The 22,082-nt window shown below is 44.2% G+C and overlaps 2 protein-coding genes across 5 annotated transcripts; both read left to right on the top strand.

Moving 5' to 3' along the window:
* The first annotated feature begins 458 nt into the window (after positions 1-458).
* On the top strand, positions 459-14,418 carry prrc2a (proline-rich coiled-coil 2A). 3 transcript variants are annotated; one of them, XM_029166236.3, is made up of 17 exons: positions 459-610; positions 2,971-3,121; positions 3,943-4,120; positions 4,231-4,327; positions 4,453-4,534; positions 4,660-4,803; positions 4,951-5,192; positions 5,281-5,369; positions 5,469-5,620; positions 5,925-6,027; positions 6,157-6,346; positions 6,545-6,637; positions 6,864-7,410; positions 7,493-7,752; positions 7,910-8,204; positions 8,424-8,646; positions 8,811-14,418. In XM_029166236.3, exons 2-17 carry the CDS (start codon positions 3,007-3,009, stop codon positions 11,815-11,817), a joined length of 5,817 nt encoding a protein of 1,938 aa, XP_029022069.1. In that variant the 5' UTR covers positions 459-610; positions 2,971-3,006; the 3' UTR covers positions 11,818-14,418. The 3 variants fall into 3 exon arrangements, with proteins under 3 accessions (XP_029022069.1, XP_029022071.1, XP_029022070.1); XM_029166237.3 differs by lacking the exon at positions 459-610 and adding an exon at positions 663-814; XM_029166238.3 differs by lacking the exon at positions 6,545-6,637.
* Positions 14,419-15,160: 742 nt separating this feature from the next.
* csnk2b (casein kinase 2, beta polypeptide) lies at positions 15,161-19,950 on the top strand. Of its 2 annotated transcripts, none has more exons than XM_029166242.3 (7): positions 15,161-15,315; positions 15,829-15,909; positions 16,149-16,251; positions 17,141-17,256; positions 17,635-17,710; positions 17,947-18,136; positions 18,365-19,950. In XM_029166242.3, the coding sequence occupies exons 2-7, from the start codon at positions 15,838-15,840 to the stop codon at positions 18,453-18,455; spliced, it is 648 nt and encodes a 215-aa protein (XP_029022075.1). In that variant the 5' UTR covers positions 15,161-15,315; positions 15,829-15,837; the 3' UTR covers positions 18,456-19,950. The 2 variants fall into 2 exon arrangements, with proteins under 2 accessions (XP_029022075.1, XP_029022074.1); XM_029166241.3 differs by having other exon boundaries at positions 15,168-15,255.
* Positions 19,951-22,082: the final 2,132 nt, after the last annotated feature.

Genomic DNA, 22,082 nt, shown 5'->3' with positions numbered 1-22,082 from the left:
GGATCATCATGTGCTTTCCAACAGAACAACACCAGACACATCTCAATGTAAGGGGTGATTTTAAAAGATGCCCACTGTGTTATTGATGGGGGATAAAATCAACACTGTGCATCTCATGGATTGGTTTATTTTTTTGCATTTTGTCCCTGTTGTTTTCTTGCAAGTGTTTTTCTGCAGAATGATAATAGCACAGATAAAATAAATTTTCTTATGTCCAACTAACATTTATAAATCTGTGCATTAAGTAAGTTTCTTTCTTTCTTTTTTTTACTTGTATCATTATTGCTTATTAGTTATTCCCCATTATGGGGCTTTTGAGTAGTATCCAAAGACACTGGATAAATTAATATTTAAATGGGTCAAGTCTACATTTATGGTCAAATCTTATCGTAAATAACATTGTTGTATGAAACTGAATTTTAGAGAAGGCCTGTGTACCATTTTTAAATAAGCGTCGCCTTTTTTCTTTTGCTGTAGAGGTCTCAAGCGGCTCCCATCTCACGAAATTACCCAGTAGCCGTTGACGGCTCTTCAGTGACGGATCGAGTCCAGTGTTACGATTTTCTTTTCCCCTTTTCATTTATTTTTGGAAAAAAGAAAAGGAGTGCAAGTAAGTCGATTTCTTACGCTGTCGTTATTGCACTGCTCACATCTGACTTGGTGCGATCTGGTGAATGCAAGGAATTGTATGTGTTTGGCTAAACAAGTCGATGCTCTGCTAGCTGGGTCACTGTGCTCACTACGTGATAGCATAGTTTGCTAGCGTTAACCTCATTCTGCGATCCAACCTCGAGACAAGTCGGGACAAGGCCAGGTTGGTGGATGGGCTACTATGCAAACACACAGCAGTTACACTGCACTAAGAACAAATTGCCGTCACCACAGATTGTCACGGGTCCCGGGTACTTTGTAGGATATCTTTGAGAAAGGCAGTTATTATTTTACTTTTGGTTGCTAGCTAGCGTTAGATGGTGGCTAGGATCGTTAGCCCAGCTTAGCTGTTCTGTTTTGTTTGTCGTAGCCGAGCATTACCGCTGTATCTAGTGTTGCTATGAATATCTAAACATTGGGTTTGTTTTGCTGTCAGTCACCGCGATAGTTTTTCGTAGAAACGTCGGTTGACGATCGTTAGCACCTAATATGAACTTATCAACGTCTGCGCAAGTCGTTCGCCAGGAATACTTTGAAGCTAGTCGTGTAGCTCTGGCTAACACGGCGTCACTTTAACGTATATTGGTCTCGATCAAAACTTAGCAAGGTTTATGTGTTTCGTAACAGTAGCTTCATTTTGTTAAAAAGGTGAGATCATTTATCTAATCATGAGCCGCATGGTGCTTTGTTAGCTTCGTCTAAGCTGATCTACAGAGTGTTGGCGTTTGCTAACGTTTACGTGCTCCGGGCCTGTCTCCGCCGCCATTTTGTTTTGATCTTCTAATAAAATCTTTTTTTCCTGCGTTGCCCCGTGCCTCATACGAATGCCCGATGAATAAAACCGTATGATGAACGGCCCCAGTGGCGACGTGGGTGGGTGGGTGGATGATTCGTAACACAACAATTAGTGGAGAGTGTCAGTAATTTCACGATAACGTTACCGCAAGGTGTTGGAAAATACATTATGAAACACGAACGCAGTCCCCCTCCCAACACCAACACTAAGGCCCCGAGCTAGTATTAGCTAGCCTTACAGCTAACATATACGTCTGCTTTAGCAGTTTGTGCTCTCCATATATTCGTTTTTGTCCCCACTTGCTTTTGGTAATTTCGTATTTGTGTGATATATTGGCTGAATGTCATCGTGTGTCCATAACGCAGCCCGTGCTCATCGTTAGCTGGGGCTAAGGCTCCTGTATGGGTGTCGTTGATGCGGGTTTGCTGGTGTAGCTGCTGGCTCCCGTTAATCCCAGCGCAACATGCAGTTGACCAGCCATCCCACGACCTAATTTACTAATCTCATCTGGCTGTCGAAGCGCTGTGCAGTGTCGCTGCCCGGCAGACGCCATTTAAGCCTGTTTGCGTGATGCACTGTCTGCATTGATCGTTGCAATTCGACAAGTAACGCATTTTGTTGTTACCCACGTGAATAATTCACCTTCCTGCTACTGTTCATATACATGTTTTTCCATTGATTCTTTCATGTTGGGATAAAAGTGGTTATTACACCACTGCTGTTCCCCATATTGTTAATGTGAGCCTACTTTAGTCATGTACTCAACAGACTTATTGTTCAGGTGCACTGAAGACAGATGAGGCCATCATGACCTAGGATCTGTTTGTTTCATATTTGATTAATCGTAGCGTACACAAACACAAGTATTATCTTGAAGTAATTCTTGAGCTGTTGAAATTGATGATGATTTGGATTGGACTAATTCATCTCGCTGCATTAAGACAGTGAATGGACTTGTGGTAGTATAACAATCGTGGATAATCTGTTCGTATAAATTGAACTTGTTGTATGCAAGCAAATTACTGTGACTTGAACAAATGTGAGTGCATTGTGCTTTATGTGTAGTAAAATGAGTTCAAGCCTAACAGTTGCCGTGGAGCCAACCCTGTGTCCAAAAAGGCATAGAGGAATATCATTTATGCTGTGTTGCTGTAGAAACCTGGATGAGGTGTTTAGTCATGCTGTGAGTTTGACTCACAAACTGTATTTGTACTACTATAATGCTATTTGGCCTATAATGTGTGTTGAGACAAGTAGTCATTTAATAAATGTCCAGGTTATCTCAGTAAATGTACACCTGCTAAAATGCTGTAGCAGAACTATGGTTTATTTATACAAAACACCTGTAACTGCTATATAATCATAACACTTGTCAAATCATACATGAAAGCCACAGTGTTTTTCTTAAACGTTTGATTTGCATAGTGGTTTCCACCAGATGCATGCTTGTATGCTCAGCACTTACTCTCACTTTCTCTCTATAGCTGGGATCAAATGTCTCACAGTTTTTCTGTCACCCTCAGTCTCAGGGTCACCATACTCGATGAGCGGACAGCGCAATGTCAGAGCGCTCTGGGCAAACTGCAAAGGGGAAGGAAGGCAAAACCAAGTATGCGTCTCTCAACCTGTTTGATACATACAAAGGAAAGAGCCTTGAAACACAAAAGCCTGTTGGTGGGTATCTAGGTTCTTTTGGAGTTATTGGTCCTTTTCCTAATTCAGCATATTGTAAAATTTAACAATTGTGGCCAATTTGGCTATTTTAGTTGAACTTCCTTATTTGTGTTGTAATCAAGTGGCCACCTGGATTGACTCCTGCCACCACACATTGCATTTTTGATGACTGCTTATTAAATAGGTCTGTTACTGATTTTCCAATACAGGGATTCTATGATATGCTCAATGTCGTCAAGTAGCTGCAAAAGCTTTTGTGTTTTATCATACTGTCAATAATATATAAAGGAATAAAATAAAATAATAAAAGACAATTTAGTCCTAGACATTTCAGTTGAGAGCTGAGCCCTGAAGCCACTGATCGCAGCAGAGACAGAGGCTCACTTGTGGACACTCTTTGACTTCAGCAGTAACTCTTCGGTTTATGTTTTATTCAAAAGCTCCAGTTAAATCCAAGCAGCTGTCCCCCCTTTCCAAAATGCAACCCACTCAGTGAAGCCATGCACTGTGGTTTTCCTTTGCCTCAAGGAAACAAATGGAGGATTGATAATCAGCAAAGCTTTTCAGAGTTGGAGGGTTTTTCCATGCTTGTGAGCAGTAATTTGCTGAATGTGTTTGATAATATCGTATTTCCCAGTCCACATTCATCAGAATCACCGAACTGAAACTACCAAATACCTAGCTGTGTTTGTTGTGCAATATCCCAATTGTGTACTCAATAAATGCCATCCTTTTTATCCCAATGCTCTTTGCACAGTTATATTTTAGTTTCCAGTCATTCATTTGTGCTAATGACCTCCTTTCCTTTTTTTGCATATCAGTTCCCCCTCGCCATGGCCTGCAGTCTCTTGGTAAAGTTGCCTCCGCGCGGCGTATGCCACCCCCTGCCAACCTGCCCAGTCTAAAGGCAGAGAACAAAGGCAACGACCCCAACGTCTCACTCGTTCCCAAAGACGGCACAGGATGGGCAAGCAAACAGGAACCAGCAGACCCAAAGAGGTAAGTAGACCCAGTTTAACCCCAGAGACACTCTGTATAATGATAAATAATGTTTTTTTGTTGATTTAATGTTTTTATTAGTCAGAAGTATCACTATTTCTTTCTCTCAGTACCGATGCATTGTCAGCACCGCAGCCGGAATCGCCGCAGCCTGTGGTTTCACAGATACCTGCACCGACCCGCCCGAGAACACCTCCAGCTCCAGAGGTATTACTGTCTAGTGACCGTAAGACATAAACGTCTCGGTTAATTGAATTAGTTTTAATGTCTTTGAATAGCAGCTTTAACTGACATGCTAATGGTATTTGTAATGTTGTGTGGTGCCTTTTCAGGGTCTGGCCCCCGCATCAACCCAGGCCGCAGGGGCAAGGTCCTGGGCACAGGCCAGTGTTACACTTGGAACACAAGGGGATGGTGTGTTTTCTTTTTTACATTTTGTATTAAATACTTGGATTTTTCTTTTTGTCAAACACATGTGCTTGCATCTGAAAATATGTTCTTCCTTCTTTTTTTTTTTTTTTTTTTTTTTTTTAAACCAGGTGGAAAGGGATCAAACCAACCGTCGCCATTCTCTCGCGAGGAATTTCCCACCCTGCAGGCAGCTGGCGACCCGGACAAAGCTGGCAGAGAACAGGCCACTGCAGATCAGTGGTATGGGCCCGGACCAAGCCTCCGCCCCCAGAGTGAGTGATGCCCACCTAATTTCAATCAGCCAACCTATTGGTGGATGACATTAATTTGTTCTTGAGCACTTATAACCTAATTAAAATGTTGAAAAACAAAACCATTGAGCCTGTTCTATTGAAGCTTTTTTCCCCCTCCGTTTTTAGACGTTACAAGTTGGCGGGACGGTGGGGGCCGAGCCCTGGCGCCCACCTTGTCTGGGGAGGGAGCAGCAGAGGGTGGTACTGGTGGGGCAATGGTGATAGATGGGGCAGGTGGGGTCCCCTCTCCAAACTCCCAGACTCATGGGCCACCTAGAAACCCTCCTGCAGGCAGCCCCGCCTTGCCCCTGCCCCAGCCCCCTGTGGGGCCTGGGTTCCCCGCATACAGAGGGATCATGCCGCCCTTTGTAAGTTTTGCCTTGCTTACCTGTTTCTCTTGAGTATCAAAGGAAGAGTTTATTTCTGAACTGGAATTGTTCTTTTCTGTCTGTCTAGATGTACCCTCCCTATCTGCCCTTCCCAGCCCCCTATGGTCCTCAGGGGCCATTCAGGTACCCGCCACCTGGTGATGGGCCTACTCCCAGGTATTCTGTTTTGCAAAAAATCTGTGATGGAACTAATTGTGCTACTTTTGGAAATGGGAAGAAAGGGCAACTTAAAAAGCAACTACTGCCTTCTTTCAGGTTCTCTCATGGACAGGTTGGTACTGACAGCCGGCCCCAAGGCAGCCCACGTGATGCAGGGGGTGAGATGGTTAAGCGTCCTTCAATCTTAAAGCAGGATGATCTAAAGGAGCTTGACGAGCTGGACCATGATGGAGATGAGGGCTGGGCAGGTTAGAGGTTTTGTAAATATCCAAGTAAAATGTGTGTATTCACAATAAATATGATTCATATTAAACACGCTCTTAAGTGCCACAGTGTCAGACTTGTTGTAAATGGGAGCAGTGACGTCACATTCTGACAGTACATTGAGGGTTGATTTAATGCTTATGCTGCTGTATAAACGGCACGATGACAAAGTGGTGTATTATATAATTTTTGCTTATCTAGAAAGAAGCTTCTGCAGGATGAATAATAATGTGCAAAGGCAATGAATTAATGGCACAGACATGATTTGTGTTTGTTTTGCTTTAAAAGGGGCTCATGAGGAGATTGATTATTCTGCTAAGTTGAAGTTCAGTGATGATGAAGGAGAAGAAGAGGCAGAAGATGAGAGAACAGAGAACAAAAATGATTTGCGGTGAGCATGTGTGATTTCCCCAAAGCCTAAAAATGGGTGTGTGAGTATACTGTACCGTATACAGTATACAGTATGTACTGTACTGTGTGTTGTCAAATTGTATATGTGCTATTCTTCTTTCCTCCACAGTGAGCAGCAGAGGTCCCAGGAGCCCCCCCTTACAACCTCTCGCTCACGAGCCTCAGACAGTGGTGGAGACAACCGCCGTACCCCTCCCACCAATGCTGACAGTGGTCGCCAACCTTCCTCCAGCAAGCCAGGATGGGCCGAGGAGGGAGCCGGTGGTTGGGTGGGGCAGGGACCAGCATCAAACTATCAGGTAGCTTGTTGATAAACCGGCACAAGGTGTTGGTCAGACAGGCTGTACTGAGCTGTATAAAGAAAAGCTCAGTGGTTTCAGCTCGCAGGGCGGTTTGTGCATACTGGCAGGGGAAAACTTCCTTCTGGGCATAGAAATGCTAGTATTTGTGTAGACTATTCTGGTGGAGCAAGGCTAACCGTATCTGCCTGTATACAGGGGCGCAGGCCTGGATTGGGTGGTCCCCGGGAGCAGCCCTCCCCCCCACCTGGGCCGCTTCTCGGACAAGGGCCCTACTCCTTTTACCGACAGGTAGCCATCTGGATAGGGCCTCATAGATGAATCATTTCTTTCATTATCTCATCCACCGCCCACAGGTCTTTATGAATAAGTCATCCTCAGGTTTAAGGTTTCTTTTTACCTCTTGAGTTCAGTTGGAGTGGATTTAATCATTTATACGCTTTTAAACATTTAAACATCTCATCTGTACTAAGTTAAAATTATATAATTTAAAATCAAATATGTTCTTACTGTTCAGGACCGGCCTCTCAACCAAGGTGCCACTTTAGGCACTGGTAAACCTGTTTCCATCCAACATCAACCAACAGCTGGAGGCCCTACTCAACCTTCGCAGTCAGGCCTGTTGGTCCATGGGGCCCAGGGGGATGATGAGGATGAGACTTGGCGTCAGCGCAGAAAGCAGTCTTCCACTGAGATCTCTGCTGCTGTGGAAAGAGCACGTCGCCGCCGTGAGGAAGAAGAACGTCGGATGGAGGAAGAGAGACGTGCAGCCTGCGCTGAGAAGCTAAAAAGGCTTGATGAAAAGCAGCAGCAAGGAGGCACCATAGAAAGTGCTGGAAGCGGTAGTAAAACTCCCAGCCTGGATGGGAATTCTACAGCTGCCACAGCAGGCAGTCCTACTCCATCTGTTTCAGCCTCTGCCTCTTCCCCCAACATCAGCCAGCCTCCATCCCCCTGTGTGGATCCTGAGGAACCTCCGGTCTTGATTGTCCAGGCAGGGCTTGGTGCTGGAGTCATTGACAAACAGCGAGTCAGCAGCAACAGCAGCTATGACTCAAATGCAGGTACGTTTTTCTGGTGCATATGATAGGTGTTGATTCACAGTTGACCCATGATTCAATTCTAAATCCCACGTCTTTGGTTCAGATGCTCAACAATGTCCCCAGCAAGTTGTGTCACAGCCACAGCAGCCCATGCTGGACATAGCTTTACCAGGAGAGACTAAGGAAGAGGCCTCAGCTGGCCCCCATGTTCGCTCAGGAAGTGGGAGTGAAAGAGCAGTCGACTCGGTTAAGATTGAGAATATTGGAGGGGGAGGAGGAAGTCGTCAAGCTAGTGGTCCTCCTGGTCAGTGTTACTCAAAGTACCAGAAGTCTCTTCCGCCACGATTTCAGAGGCAGCAGCAGGTGAGAATTTGCAGTTTTCTGCTTCAGTTATTGCTAGAATTTTAGTGCTGCTGTAGTTTGGACATTTGTACAAAAATTACTTTATAGTTTCTTTCTCTATTTCTCCTCTTTAAAAATGTTGAATGCAGTATTTTTCTTAATCACATTTTCATTTTAGGAGCAGCTTTTAAAGCAGCAGCAACAGTGGCAGCAGCAGCAGAACCAAGCATCACAAAGCCAGCTGTCTCCTCAGCCCCAGCCTCCACAGGGTCCTTCACCAGGTGCAGCACCACAGCCAGGGCCTGGACCCAAACAGGGTGGACCCCTGTATCAGCCCAGCGGTATGGTGCGACCTCCACCTTTGCCAATGAATTTTGACCCTCGCTGGATGATGATGCCATACATGGACCCGCGCATGATGCAGGGCCGCCCCCCACCCATGGACTACTATTCAGCTGGCATGCACCCATCTGGTAAGTGAATCTAATTTAAGGTATGTAAAGTAAGCAACACAGAACAGATGTTTTAAGTGCATGCGTGGATCCAGTGCAGTAGCTTAGACATGAGGTAATTATTTACTGTAACCTCACAATGTAGTCTGCATTTTGTTTTTGCATCACTCAAACAAACAAAGTATAAGTTTACAGGTCTTCTTTTAAAAAATGTACTAAATTAACTATTAACATTTACAGGGCTTATTGGGCGTGAGCGTTCTGATTCAGGGGGATCTGGTTCAGACCCCTTTGACAGGCAGCAGGGGCATCCAGGGCACCCACACCGTGGAACACCCCCTATGGATCCTAAGCTGGCCTGGGGGCCAGAAGTATTCCCTGGTGGAGGGGAGGGACGTGGGCTGACCTCCCCACTGAGGCAGAAGCAAGCACTGGAGGATGAAGACGTAGCCAAAGGTTCTAGGTATGAAGTAATTTTCAATGGGCTATAACAGGCCAGGTCTTGGGGCGGGTAATTTCAACATTTTGCAACATGTGGATACAGAACAAAGTGATAATAAATATTTTTTTTAAAAAGTGTTTTTATGTTAAAAGAAAATTGTCATGCTTTTCTTTCCGCTGCCTTAGGAGTGATACTCCTCCACATCGCATGAGAGAAGGTGGATTGGGACCCATTCAGCAACCCAACTCCAACTCTGGGACATCAAATCAGACACCCCCTCCTGTTAGTGGCCAGGGAGGCAGCCACCACACTCATCAGTACATGGGTGGAAGAGGCAACTACAGCAACTTCGCAGATCAGGGTGCAAGGTTGCCTCCCCATCAGCAGCAGCAGAGGGCAGGTGACAGGGGAAACCAGCCACATAGCTTCACACATCAGGATGAAGGGCCTCCCAGAGGATCGCAGCAGGGTCAGATATGGGGAGCTCCACACCCTCACTATGATCGCAATGGTCGCACAGATGTCCCTGTAGAGAGCAACTCTCACCACCACCACCATCACAACCATCACCCTCAGCAGCCTCACTTCCCTCTCCACCCTCATAAGCCAGAGAACAGTCGTGAAAGGGTTGGTGAGGCTCCTGCTAAGAAGACTGACTCCACTCCTTCTCTTAACCAACCATCCCTTTCATCTTCCTGCTCTTCCTCTTCCTCCTCCTCTTCTGCAAGGGAAGATGGAGGTGTCACAGTTGCCCAACATCATCACCCATTACAGAGAGAGAGTGAAGCTGGTAAGGGACACAGTCTTGGTGAAAGAGGCAACAGTGGTAACCTTGGCAGTAACAGCCATGTAAAACAGGAGAAAACCGGTCCATCGTATGCTCCCCATTCCTCTATTACCTCTAGTCCACCTCCCCCTCAACACGGTAGTCTTGCTCAACATCAGCAGCAGCATCCCCATCATAAATCGAACCAAAGAGGGGGACGGGATCACAAGACAGAAACCCACTGGGGCCCACGACCTGGCAGCAGTAATATTGGTGGTGGCTCCTCTCATGGCAGAAAGGCCAACAATGCAGGGGGTGGAAGCAACTCTCGTGGAGGTGAGGACTCTTCTAACCCCTCACTGGAACACAAAGCCTCTATCCAGGGAGCAGGCACAAATGCCAACAAGAGGGCTGGCCCCATCAAGAAGCCAGTACTGAAGGAGATGAAGCGGGACGGTGGGGAAGTTGATGGAGGCGAAAAATCAAGTCCAGGCTTTGGAAAAGCTAAAGAGCAAGATGGTGGGCATTTGGCCTCCATGAAGCAGGATGCCTCCTCCGTGTCCCAAAACACACTGGCTCCAGCTAAAGATGAGACTGGCCAGACATCCAAACCTAGGATTGGTGGAAAAGAACGGTCCTCGGGAGGAGCAGGGGGAGGGTCAAGTAGAGCGCTCAAAGATGTAGACACCACTTTGTCTGGATTTCCAGTGTCCTCTTCCAGGAAGGACAGAGACCGCTCATATGATATAGTAGGCAATACATCCAACCACCATGGGGTCCCTGCCAAAGGCAACAGCAGAGCTGGTCGCGGACGAGGGGGAGAGTTTTATGGGCGTGGCCGTGGATATCGGGGTACATATGCAGCCAGCGCTGGTCCAATAGGTAGCAGCCGGGGCAGGATGGGGAGCAGGAGTGGCAGAGACTACCGCCCTGTTGGAGGTAGTCACCAACAGGAGTCAAAGGGTGAGGGACCCAGTGGCAGGCACGGTCAGGATCGGTCCCAGCACAATCCAGCCAGGGCCAGAAACCGCAGCGAAACCCGCAGTGAGGGTTCAGAATATGAAGAAATCCCCAAGAGAAGGAGAGAAAGGGGCTCGGAAACTGGCAGTGAGAGTGGTGCAAGTGACCTTGGTCATTCAGACAAAGAAGATCACCAGAAACCCAGTACCAAGAATGGCACTGATAATGCCACCACTTCCAGCAGTGGAAATGTGTCATCAGCACCACAGAGGGGCCCCCAAACCCGGGTGTTCACCCCCAGGGGTGTGCCATCTAGAAGGGGTAGGGGTGGGGGAAGTGGCGGGGGAAATGTGTACAGGGGTAGTGGAAATGCTGCAGGACCACCTGGGGCACACCGGGGGGGACCTATCTCAGGCTCTCATGGTGGGTCTTCCAAGTTGTCTGCCACAGTCCGGAAGCAGCAAGGCCCATCACAAACCCCTGGTCCCAAACATCGGCCAGGGAATGGTGGAGAGAAGAAAGACAAGATGCCTGAAGCAAGTCAAACTCAGGGGTCCAATCCCCCTCAACCTTTATTGCCCCCTGCAACTTCTGCCACTCTAGGTTCTACTGAAAATGGAGGGATTCTGACCCAGCAAGTGTCCACCAATGCTACATCAAACTCTGCAGTGCCAAATGTGGTTCCTGTAGCTACAAACCATGGGTTCCCTCCCAGTGGATTTGAACGTCCCCCTAGACGTCGACGTCATGGGCGTTCTCAGCACCAGCAGGACAAACCACCTCGTTTTCGGAGACTAAAAGAGCGAGAAAATGCGGCACGAATCAACGGGGCAGTTGGGGTAATAGGGGGACGGAGCCCTTCATCTCCCTCTCTAAATTCAGTTCAGGACAGTAATGGCGCCCCCATTCCTGCTCATGTCAGTATCCAGAATGCTAACCACAACGCGACACTAACAGCCAACAATAACAGTAGCGTTGGGCATGTTGGTAACGCAAACAGCCACCACCATCACCATTACAACCAGAGCAATGCTGGGCCAACACACACCCAGCACCACCACAGCCATGGAGCAAAGTCCCCTGACTTCACCAACCAGAACTCAGACCAGGCCAATGAGGAGTGGGAGACCGCCTCTGAAAGCAGCGACTTCACAGAGTTCAGAGACAGGGAGGGAGGAGGAGGGAAGGCGTTGTCCTCTCACCATCATCATCATCATCTGGGTAAGGGAGGAGGTGGGGGCGGGGGCGGGGGTGTGGTTGAGCGAGACATGACAGGGAAAGAGCCCTTGGCTAATAAAAGAAGCTTCTCAAGCCAGCGTCCTGGCATGGAGCGTCAGAACCGGAGGGTCAATGCAGGAGGAGGGGGAGGCAGAGGCCCTCGTGGTCCTCCTGGTGGGCCCGGCAATGGAGGTGGCAGCCGAGGGGAGAAGCGTGGCACTTGGCCCTCCCCAAAAAATAGGAAGTGATGGAATGAATCCAAACATTTCCATTAAACCTCACCCACATTAAAACCCACTCTGTTACATTTTAATCCCATTTGATCATTATTTCATGGCTTATATGTTTGCATCCTTAAACCTATTAGTGCTTGTACAGTATATGGAGATGGTATTCATATTCACGTAGCTGACCCCCCCCCCTCCCCGCATCAATCAAATATCTACCGTCCGTTATTGTAAATTTTTCATCTTGCTCTCTTATTCTACCCCCCCCCCCCATTATTTTTTACTGCTCTCATTAACCTCACCCCAGTTGGATTTGACAAGCATGTGTTTTTGCAACAGAGATGCATGTCAGCGTTCACACGGAGCTCCACTCACGCATTTACAAGCACAAATGTGACATCTTTACGAACACATGGAACACATGCAACTGCATGTGTGCAAAATGAAAATGTGGGATTGAATTGGCAAAAATGTTTAGATTGGGCTAATTTTTATATTTATGTACCTGTGTGTATTACTACCACACTTTGGCCTTGGTGGTATTCAGTAGTGCAGTTCAGCTTTGCTTCCCTGACAAAAGGGAGCAAATACAGCTTCATCTTTTAACAACTAATGTACCATAAACTGTTTGTTATGTTTTGGCCTCGTTTTAGTTGAGTTTTTGCCACTGAAAAATGTTAAGTGTGCTTTTTTTTTTCTACAAAGCAGGTCATTGAAAAAGTTTTTTTAAAATTAAATTCCTCAGTTCCTCTATATGCTGACTTCTTCTCCTGTAAAGTATCTCTGATTACTGTGATGAGATCCATACAATTAATACTCCTTCAGTTTCTGCTGCTTGAGATAAACTGCGTGTTGTTTCTTTTTCCTCCTGAGTGGGTGACCTGCTCTGACATTTCATTAGTTTTTCGTTGGTTCTTTTTAGGAGTAAAAGGCTTTTTTTTCCTTTTGGCCTCACAGTAGCATCCTCCTTTTCTGCAGAGGTTCTGCACACTGCAAAAATCAAAAAGGACAATAGTTTTTCTCACGAGTTTTGTTTACCCTATGAAGACTGTATTGATAGCGCTGGCTTTATTTTAAAAACCATTGTTTCCTCAGTGACTTTCATTTTTAGGAAAACACTTTTTCTCCACCAAGATGATCTTGTTGGGCGAAAATGAGTTTGAAAAAAAATGTGTGTCATGATAGCATCAAGAAAAATGTTTGTCATAAAATTATTTATGCTTCAGTATATAATTGAACATGTTCTAATAAGCACTCCTTGTAGTATAACAAAAATTTATGGTTGCTGTTTTTTTCTTTTTTGTTGTGTTCATGTGCTTGAGCAAGTTACACATGATGCAAGACGACAGGTACTCTGTCTGGGCCCAGAGTACAGAGCTAAGCTGAGTAATCTACTATCACACCCCTACTGTGCTGTGATGCAAGAACGGGGTGGAGACCTCATGCCAAGAAGGACTTTATCCAAGAGCTCCTTGTCTGAGGAAGTATTTTTCAAAGTGTGGGTTCTTGGAATGGTTGTGTCAGTACACAGTGGCAACCAGAGGCCCAAACTAATTAAATACAGGACTGTGCTGAGAGGGTGATGCACAATTCACCTGCTCCAGTTCACCACGGTTTTCCAAATAATGTCGACCCGGAGTGTTGAGTAAATTTGTTGTTGTAGGACTACACTTGTAAACATAGTTTGTATCACCTATGAAATACAGAACATGGCAAAATGACCAGCGACAACATCCAATTCTCATCTGCATCAATTGTGTCACTGCTGTAAGTTGGGGTTTGTTTGTTTACTGACAACCGTATGAAGATCGTCTCTGGGATGTCTTGAGTAGGGCATTTGGTAATATGTATGCGTGTGTGTGCGCGCGTGTGTGTAGCATGTGTGTTTTTTGGTGTCTATGTAATTACTCTGGATGGGGTGGGGACCAGAGGGTTAACATGAATGGCAAGCACTTTCTGCCTTGTTTGCCCACACTTGATTTAAACAATATTAAGACAGTACTGCTGTTTCTTAAATACATCCACATATATACAATCAGCTGTGTATATGTTAATCCAAATGAAGAACATGTAGTAGAGAACGTCACCTCTTTTGTGTAATTTAAGCATACGTTTTTCAGCAGGCAAGTGAAGTCGAACGTGTTAATTTTTACTGAAGACTTCTCAGCATGAACACACAACCATAGGTGCAGCTTGCCTTGCTTATTACTGGTTGAGTCATTGACAGCTGTACACTTAACACTGGCTCAAAGAGTCCTTCATCCCTCCCTAACTCTTAATGTTGATGTGCGCATTATTATATGTACCCATGTTAAAAGAAAACAAGTAGTGTTACTCAGAAAAATTGCTCAAAGATTGTACTATGTTTCCAGCATTACTGAGGTACCTGGAGTGGTGCAAGCTGTTTTTAGCATTTATGGTTTTATTATTGGAACCGTAATATACACACATGTATGTATATTGGTATGTATCTAAGTTTTGTCTACCCCAACTTACATTCCCACAAACAAATGTTGCCATTTTTAGTTCAAGGGAGCAATGTACAAGCAGAGAAGTGTCTTATTATAATAAAGTTATACAGAGAAGGCAAAATAAATAAACTACTTTTGATTTAATGGAAAATGTAAATCGCATGACTCATTTTTCTCTGATTTGCCTGTTTTGATTAATCATATTAGGAAAATTAATGTGATGCTTTAGTTTCTTTGTCGGTAAACATGTTTGGGGTTGTTTTTGATTTAGGTTAACGTTAAAAGACAATAATTGTGTTGATAAAATAATTATTTCTTGTGCTGTAAAAAGTAGTTGCAATAACAAAACAAAACCCACCTTTATTTATAACTTAATATTTTACTATATCTATTATAGTATTATAAGTCAAAGTCTATTTTGTCAGTACAACCCTAACCATTAATTGATTAGATGAAAACATTTATGTACCAGTCTTGAAAGCTATCTACTATTCTTGAGATAGTTCTGGAAATGTTGATGGAAGTGGAAAAAGTTCATCTATTTATAGGGGATTTTCCATAAAGGTTTTAGCTACAGTAAATAAAACTGTTGATTAAATCCTAGACAGGTTGTCAGTCAATTGCAGAGAGTCTGTCACTGGAGCACACACTGAGAGTAACAGGGTTCAGTGTCTGGCTGAAGGACACAAACTGGACAACGCAGTGACAGAATTTCTGATGACAGTTTTAGTTAGTGGAAAACCTGCCTAATAATTTAATTAAAATATATAATGGGCTTATCCACAAATCCTTGCATCTTAGAGCAATAACATGTTTGGCATTTTGCATGAAAGATAAGGCAGCTATTACTAGTCAAGTGAAGGTACGTGTAGTACTTTGTGTGACCACGGGGGGCAGCATCGGCGCCGCTGCTCACAGTCACGGGAGGAAGTGGAACAACGTAATCGACGGGGTGAACGGGGAGGTGGTGTCCATCTTATTTACACCGGTGAGAGCGCTAAACTAGTCATCTCTCGGGGTTTTCTGAAGAATAAAAGTTGAAACACGGGTATGTTGTAAGACTTGAATCTGTATTCGTATGGATACTTAAATATGTAAAAGAATAGGTAGAGCTTTTTATGTTGCTGAGGTTTGTCGCGAGGCCTGTTTTCTGACGATGCGCCATATTGGATTTCATTTAGCTAGCGGTAGAGAGTTAGCTTAGCGAGCTTAGGCTGGTTGCATGGCCGTTTGTCCTCACGTATAAAATATACAATACACTTGGAAATGAATTAGTCACAAATAAAATCTAATGCCGTGGGTTCAAAACAGGTTTGAAATAGCTTTAAATTTCCTAAAACCTAGTCCTCGTAAGATAATGTGAGTTAACGGGACCTAGTTAGCCTAGCCATTATTAGTTAAACTGTTTCTCCAGTTGTTAAAATGTCTTAAATCAAACTGGCCCCTGACGTGAAAACACTGTTGTTGTTTTATGTAATAGACGGAGCTGTGGTTGTATTTGCCATGGTTGTTTGTGTAATTCGTTTTTGGATCGCACTGATTGTTTGTACCTGGTCTGCAGGCTTTAGAGATGAGCAGTTCAGAGGAAGTGTCATGGATCTCATGGTTTTGTGGACTGAGGGGAAATGAGTTTTTCTGTGAGGTGAGTATCTCTAAATAAAGTGTTTCCAAGAATCTAGTTAAAAGCTGGACAGTTTGTTGTTAACAGTAATCATCATCCTTTTATGTCATGGTTCTTATGGCCCTGTGAGTATTGAGCTAGACCCCAGGGAAGGAGTGTGTTTTGCTGCTGTTCTATAATCATTTCAGTGAAGATTCATATTTTTGACAAGGAACCACTAGATTAACATGAATAATCAGATTATTGTGTTTGAATGACAGGTGGATGAAGACTACATACAGGATAAGTTCAACCTGACGGGGCTCAATGAGCAGGTCCCCCATTACCGCCAGGCCTTAGACATGATCCTGGATCTTGAACCAGGTGAGAACATTATAGCTGAACTCCTTTTTTGACTACATGCTTAGCTTCCATGCAGGTTAATCCCCTAAACAAGTAGATGAGGGAGTTGTCTTTTGTGTGATTTATTATAAAAATAATGGGAAAAGCAAATCAAAAACATGGATGCTGATCGTGCACATTAACAAACCAAAGACCAGCTGGGGAGATCAAAACATACAACACGAAGGTGTGATGCAAAGAGCCCAACATCTTCAAGTTGCTTCTTCCTTTTAACCCCTCTGTCTGACTACAGTGGGATGTCTGTCTAGTCCAATCAAATTGCATGCACCATCTCATCCCTGTCGCCGTGGTTGTGGAGATGTTTAAATTCTTCACTTCACTTCACACTCGTCACAAAATCACTGGCGTCTGACTATCAGAGAGGAAGGAGCGCTAAGTCTCAACAGACAGAGACACAACTCCCCAGCCTTGGGTTTGGGCGCTAGAGTCCAGAGTCTTATCAGGCAGAGACAACCATTGGACAATCTAGGTGAAATGTCCAATACATAAAACAGTAGTAAGACAAAACACAGGATATTAAGTGTACATAAGTCATAAATCATATATAATAACTGCAAAGAATAAGGAAGAAACTATTTTTCAATTGGTTACACATCTAGCAGTGCAGTTTTTTTTCTTTTTATACATAGTTTTTGAAATAAATTATCGAAACGGCTTCTACATCAAAGATTTTTTTGTTGTTGTGCCATTTTAGGCATTGATGTAACACGTGCATAAAGCTGGCCTGTTCCTTTTCTTCTTAAATAATTATAATATATTTATAATAATAATAATCCCTTCCCTGTCTGTTTTTAAAAAAAACTTCCATGGCACAGTGTGAAAGTATTGTGGACAACATTTTTTTTTGTAGATGAGGAGCTGGAGGACAACCCCAACCAGAGTGACCTGATTGAGCAGGCTGCTGAGATGCTGTATGGACTAATCCACGCACGCTACATCCTCACTAACCGAGGCATTGCACAAATGGTAGGTAGCAACCGATCCAATGTAATTCCCATTTTCTGAGACAGTTCTTTTTTAGTAAAATTAAGCCATCAGTTCAGACGATGCTGACCTGATGTATTGAGCAAAAATGTTCATAGTGCTATGTAGCAGTGTCGCTGCTGGATTTTGTTGGTCACAGTAGCAGCAAGTCGATTAAAAAGCTCAAGAAAGCTGCAGCAGCTGGAATACTTTCATGTTCAACACTGTTTACTTCTCGTGGTCTTTCTGGAGAAAAAAAATGTGGACATTTGTTTGCTCATTCTTATATATATATATTTTTATATATATATTTTATTTTATATATTTTATAGCTATATATGTATTGATACATGTTTTATTGTCCTTATATCCACCTGCCAGTTGGAGAAGTATCAGCAGGGTGACTTTGGATATTGCCCTCGTGTTTATTGTGAGAATCAGCCAATGCTACCAATTGGTGAGTATTAAAAAGTCTGAAGTTTTGTGATGTACTTAACTAATATACACTTTGACTATAGAAAGACTGACTTTTTTGAAATTGAAAGTCCAGATTTGAGTAACCCAAACTGTTAAAACGTCTGTCCTCTGGGATGTATACACGCACTATAAGCCTGCTGTATTTATGTTTTCAAAGATTAATTTAGGTTTTATCTGGACCAGTTTTATCCTCCTCTTGTTTCTCCACCTTCACAGGTCTGTCAGACATCCCAGGGGAGGCCATGGTCAAACTGTACTGCCCTAAATGCATGGATGTCTACACACCAAAATCCTCCAGGCACCACCACACAGATGGAGCTTATTTTGGCACGGGTTTCCCCCACATGCTCTTCATGGTTCATCCTGAGTACAGGCCCAAAAGGCCTGCCAACCAGTTTGTCCCAAGGTTAGTAAGAAAGATGCACTAAAACATCATGCAGTAATCTACAACCTAAGGTACATATGGTGCTACAACAGGTTCCTGTAATAAACAGGAACCTGAATGTGTACCCATGGTTTTCACACGTGTCTTTTGTTATTTGAATGTAGTTTCATTATTGGATTTTAGGTTATGCAAATACATATTCATAATGGTATGTAGATGCTCACTGTGCATGTTCTGTACATCCTACAGACTGTATGGGTTCAAAATCCACCCTATGGCCTACCAGCTGCAGCTGCAAGCCGCCTCCAGCTTCAAGAGCCCAGTCAAGGCCATCCGCTAAAGCGTCCAGGGCTGGGGTGGAGAAGGATTCCTAGAGAGAGAAAGAAAGCAGGACAGAATTACCATCAGAAGGGAGGGGTCACCTGCATTTTACAACTTTCATATGCCCCCTCCCCATCCTGAAGACTGTATTAATTTGGTTTAGATTAGGACAAATGGAAAAAGTGTAAAAATTTGTTTGGGTGTGAGTGTGACGTACATCACACAGCCATGATCATAATCAAAAGACACACACACACACACACACACACAAACAAAATGCATCTGAACTCTTGGGATTCCATACCAAACTCATCTGTGCCAAAAACAGGATGTGAAGTAAGAGGGGAAAATACTTAACAATACAAGAGCTCCATGCTGCAGCCACACTTTACTCATACTACAGCACACAGGTTGTTGTTTTTTGTTTTTTATTGGTGGGTGAGCTTTTAGATGGAAAGCTGGAAAAGTGCCCCGGTCGTGTTGGTTTTCACCTCTGGCTCTCCTGTGTTTTCTGTATTTGGCACAGTTTGGTTAAAAGGTGGTGGTAAACCCACTGTCATTTAAAGCTCCCTTCCCCATCATCCCCCAGTGCATGTACACTCAGGCTGGCACTTGCTGAGACAGTTTGGACTGAGGCGTCAGGTGTTTTTCTGTATCACTTATTTGTAAAATTTGGTTTGTCTGATGTTTTGTGGAACTGTTGCCCAAAGCATTTTGTTCAATTCGCCTTAAGATGCAGAAAAAACACTGATTGCTTTACTTTTCGAGAGGCATGAGCAGTTGTTTTTAAATTTCTTTTTACTCTTAGAGGATTTAGAATAGAAATAAATATCCTTTACACACAATTCAGACAATTGTAACTAGCCTGTGTCAGTTCTCCTGCTCTGTGTTGGTACCCAAGTGAGAGTAACCTGTGCTACAGTTTTTCCAACAGGTGTCTCCCTTGAGCAGCAGATTGTATTGTCCACCTCCCTCGTAGCTGCATCTCCCCTGAAGGAATAGTTTGACATTTTGAGACCCATGCAGGAAATGGGCTATATATGTAATGCAGTTTTTTTTTTTCATAGCAAATAGGTGTTTGGAACCAAGCTAAGTTATCTTGAGTGGTAAGTGATCAGTCTTTGAAAGCAAACCTGCCTCGAAAGGTCAAACTATTCCTGCAGAGCTTGAGGAGGAGACTCGGACAGAAGAATCTGGACAATCTGAATCCTTCAGCTCACTCCACCACTACACTGATGCTACTGGTGTCTCCACAGCACAGTCTTATTTATGTTCAGGTTTAGAGAGACACTGCAGCTTGATTTTGTTTTAGAGCAGATTCTCAGTTGCTCTCCCCCTTCACTCTTCATCCTCTTTCCTTTGATGCGCCTGGAATATTTTTCTTTCATAAAACAAAAGTAATAATGGTATTTAAGTGTCCAGATTTTAACTAATGTATGTCTGTATTGTGTCTCTGCTACGGTGGAATGGTGAGCAGGATTCAGAATTCTCAATAAACTTCTATTTTCTTTTCATATGCTCAGGTCTTTTCTTTCAGGCTGCCTTTCAACCACCAAGTGGTGTCAGTGAGTGCTGAAGTTAAATGAAGGGTTTTTAACTTAACTATGAAACATACAGTGATTAAGAGAATGTACATGCATACTTGGTGTGTGTTTATGATATACATCTATATATATATATGTGTGTGTTTGAGCTTGAATGCTGCTTTCTTGTGGGGACTGAGGGAATAAGTTGTCTGGGTGTGGCTGCTGCGACACTGCATATGACTAATGGCACTGGTGGAGAAACATGCACAAACAAGAACACACAAATAGCCTATGAACCTCACGCACACAGTCACAAGACTCCAGTCATACTTCTGGAATTATTTTAAAATTAAATTTGAATGTTGTTGCCTTTCGATACGCATCGAACTTCGCACAGCAATCACCAATGAGTAAGATGCATCTTTGTGCACAGTACTAGAAACTCAGAAAACGGACACAAACACGGGGCGATACCATGCTATGGCTTCTTTATGTATGACTCATAAAACTGTTTTTCCCCTCTGTTTGCCAGTTGTCTTTGGTGAAATGACTTGCAGGGCTGAGTCGTCCTCATGCGGCCAGACCCTGTCATTCTTTCCACAGGGAGAAAAGGAGGAGGCTCCTTCATAACTCAGGATAACCTCAAACCACAGCGCAGAACCTGCCCTGTTTACACTGCCTTGTCCTGCTGAGGAGGAATCCCTCCCGTCTCCTGTAGTCTGGGCGTCCGGACTGTGTGAAACAGGATGCATCTTCCTGTTTTGGTCGGCAGAGAACACAAAGGTGTGCCTGAATCTTGGCTTGGATTAATGTGGCAGGGAACAGTTTCCAGCGTCGGTTCAGCTGCGTCTGCTAGTCATGTGAAGCGCTCAGCCCCACGTTGCCACACCCAGAAGCAGCGTTGCACCACTTTTCTTGGAGGGAGTTTAGATGGGATGCCTATACAAAGAACTCCATGCAAAATATGCAGGATAAACTAAATATAAAGCTGGTAAACCTTTTACAGGCTTTGCACTGCGTGTGATGCTACTCGCCAAGAATGCTACGAATTATGCTCAGGGCCTGATGAGACACGTTCAGCATCACTGATGGGTATCAGACAGTGGAGAATGTATAGTGCTCATGGGCTGTACAAGAAGTGGGTCTGACACTGACCGGCAGGCAACAGTAGAGCCAGGCTTGATGCACATTAAGTGCACATCTAAACCCGATGTCTGGATGCATTGCAGTAATTGCACATTTGCCAGCAGCTCTATTCGCAAGTCTATTAATTCTTAAAAGCCCCATTCTGCTTTCATGTTCCAGAGCAGCATGGCTAAATCCTACTGAGTTGTTAGAACATGATGACATGCAGGGTTTGGTCAAGACTTGATGGTAGTCTTTCTTCTGCTTTAATCCAAAATAAATACATTCACTTGCAGGCACTGGGTGAATCCGAACACTTGAGAAACACCAAGGATCTGTGGGCACAACAATAGAGGCATTTCAGGAGCTCCAACAGCCTCCCACATGCACTCTGACGATGCCTTTTCAGAACTGTCCCCCTCCAGCAAGAAAAAAATGCATGCGATATAATCAGTGTAAAAGGCCACACAGAGAGGAACTAACATCGTAAACGCACACCAACCAAAACTGTCACAGATGCGAGTAAGTGTGAAGATAAGCGCTTCACCCGTGACTCCACTTGTCACACATTCAATAAATAGTTGTCTCCAACAGTTGAGGCAAGAACTCGGGGCAAGATCAGACACGCACACGAGAGTTTACTTCATCAAAATGTTTTTGGAATATATTTCACTAAGTTGTGTACTGCTGCATCTCAGACTGGGGTAAATGACCTGCAGAAGCCTTTTGCATGCGTATCAGGGTTTGATTGCATACAAAGGGTTTTGTTTTCCCTGAACAATGGGTGCTTCCTGCAGCAGCCACATGGGCATCGAGGTCCCGTGTCTGTGATGCTGACTGTGGTGACACCAATGTACCTGCAGCAGAATGACACACTCTGAATCAGAGAAAATACAAAGACAGAAGCATTTTTTGTTATTTCCCTTTGGAGATAAATAAAACCTCAGGATGACTTCACACTGAAGAGCTGACACGTGGGTTTCCGTCTCCGAGCT

This window comes from Betta splendens, chromosome 11, assembly GCF_900634795.4.
Source record: "Betta splendens chromosome 11, fBetSpl5.4, whole genome shotgun sequence".
NCBI classification, from domain to species: Eukaryota; Metazoa; Chordata; class Actinopteri; order Anabantiformes; family Osphronemidae; genus Betta; species Betta splendens.
The sequence above is the reverse complement of the archived record's forward strand: the minus strand, read 5'-3'. Positions and strand labels throughout refer to the sequence as shown.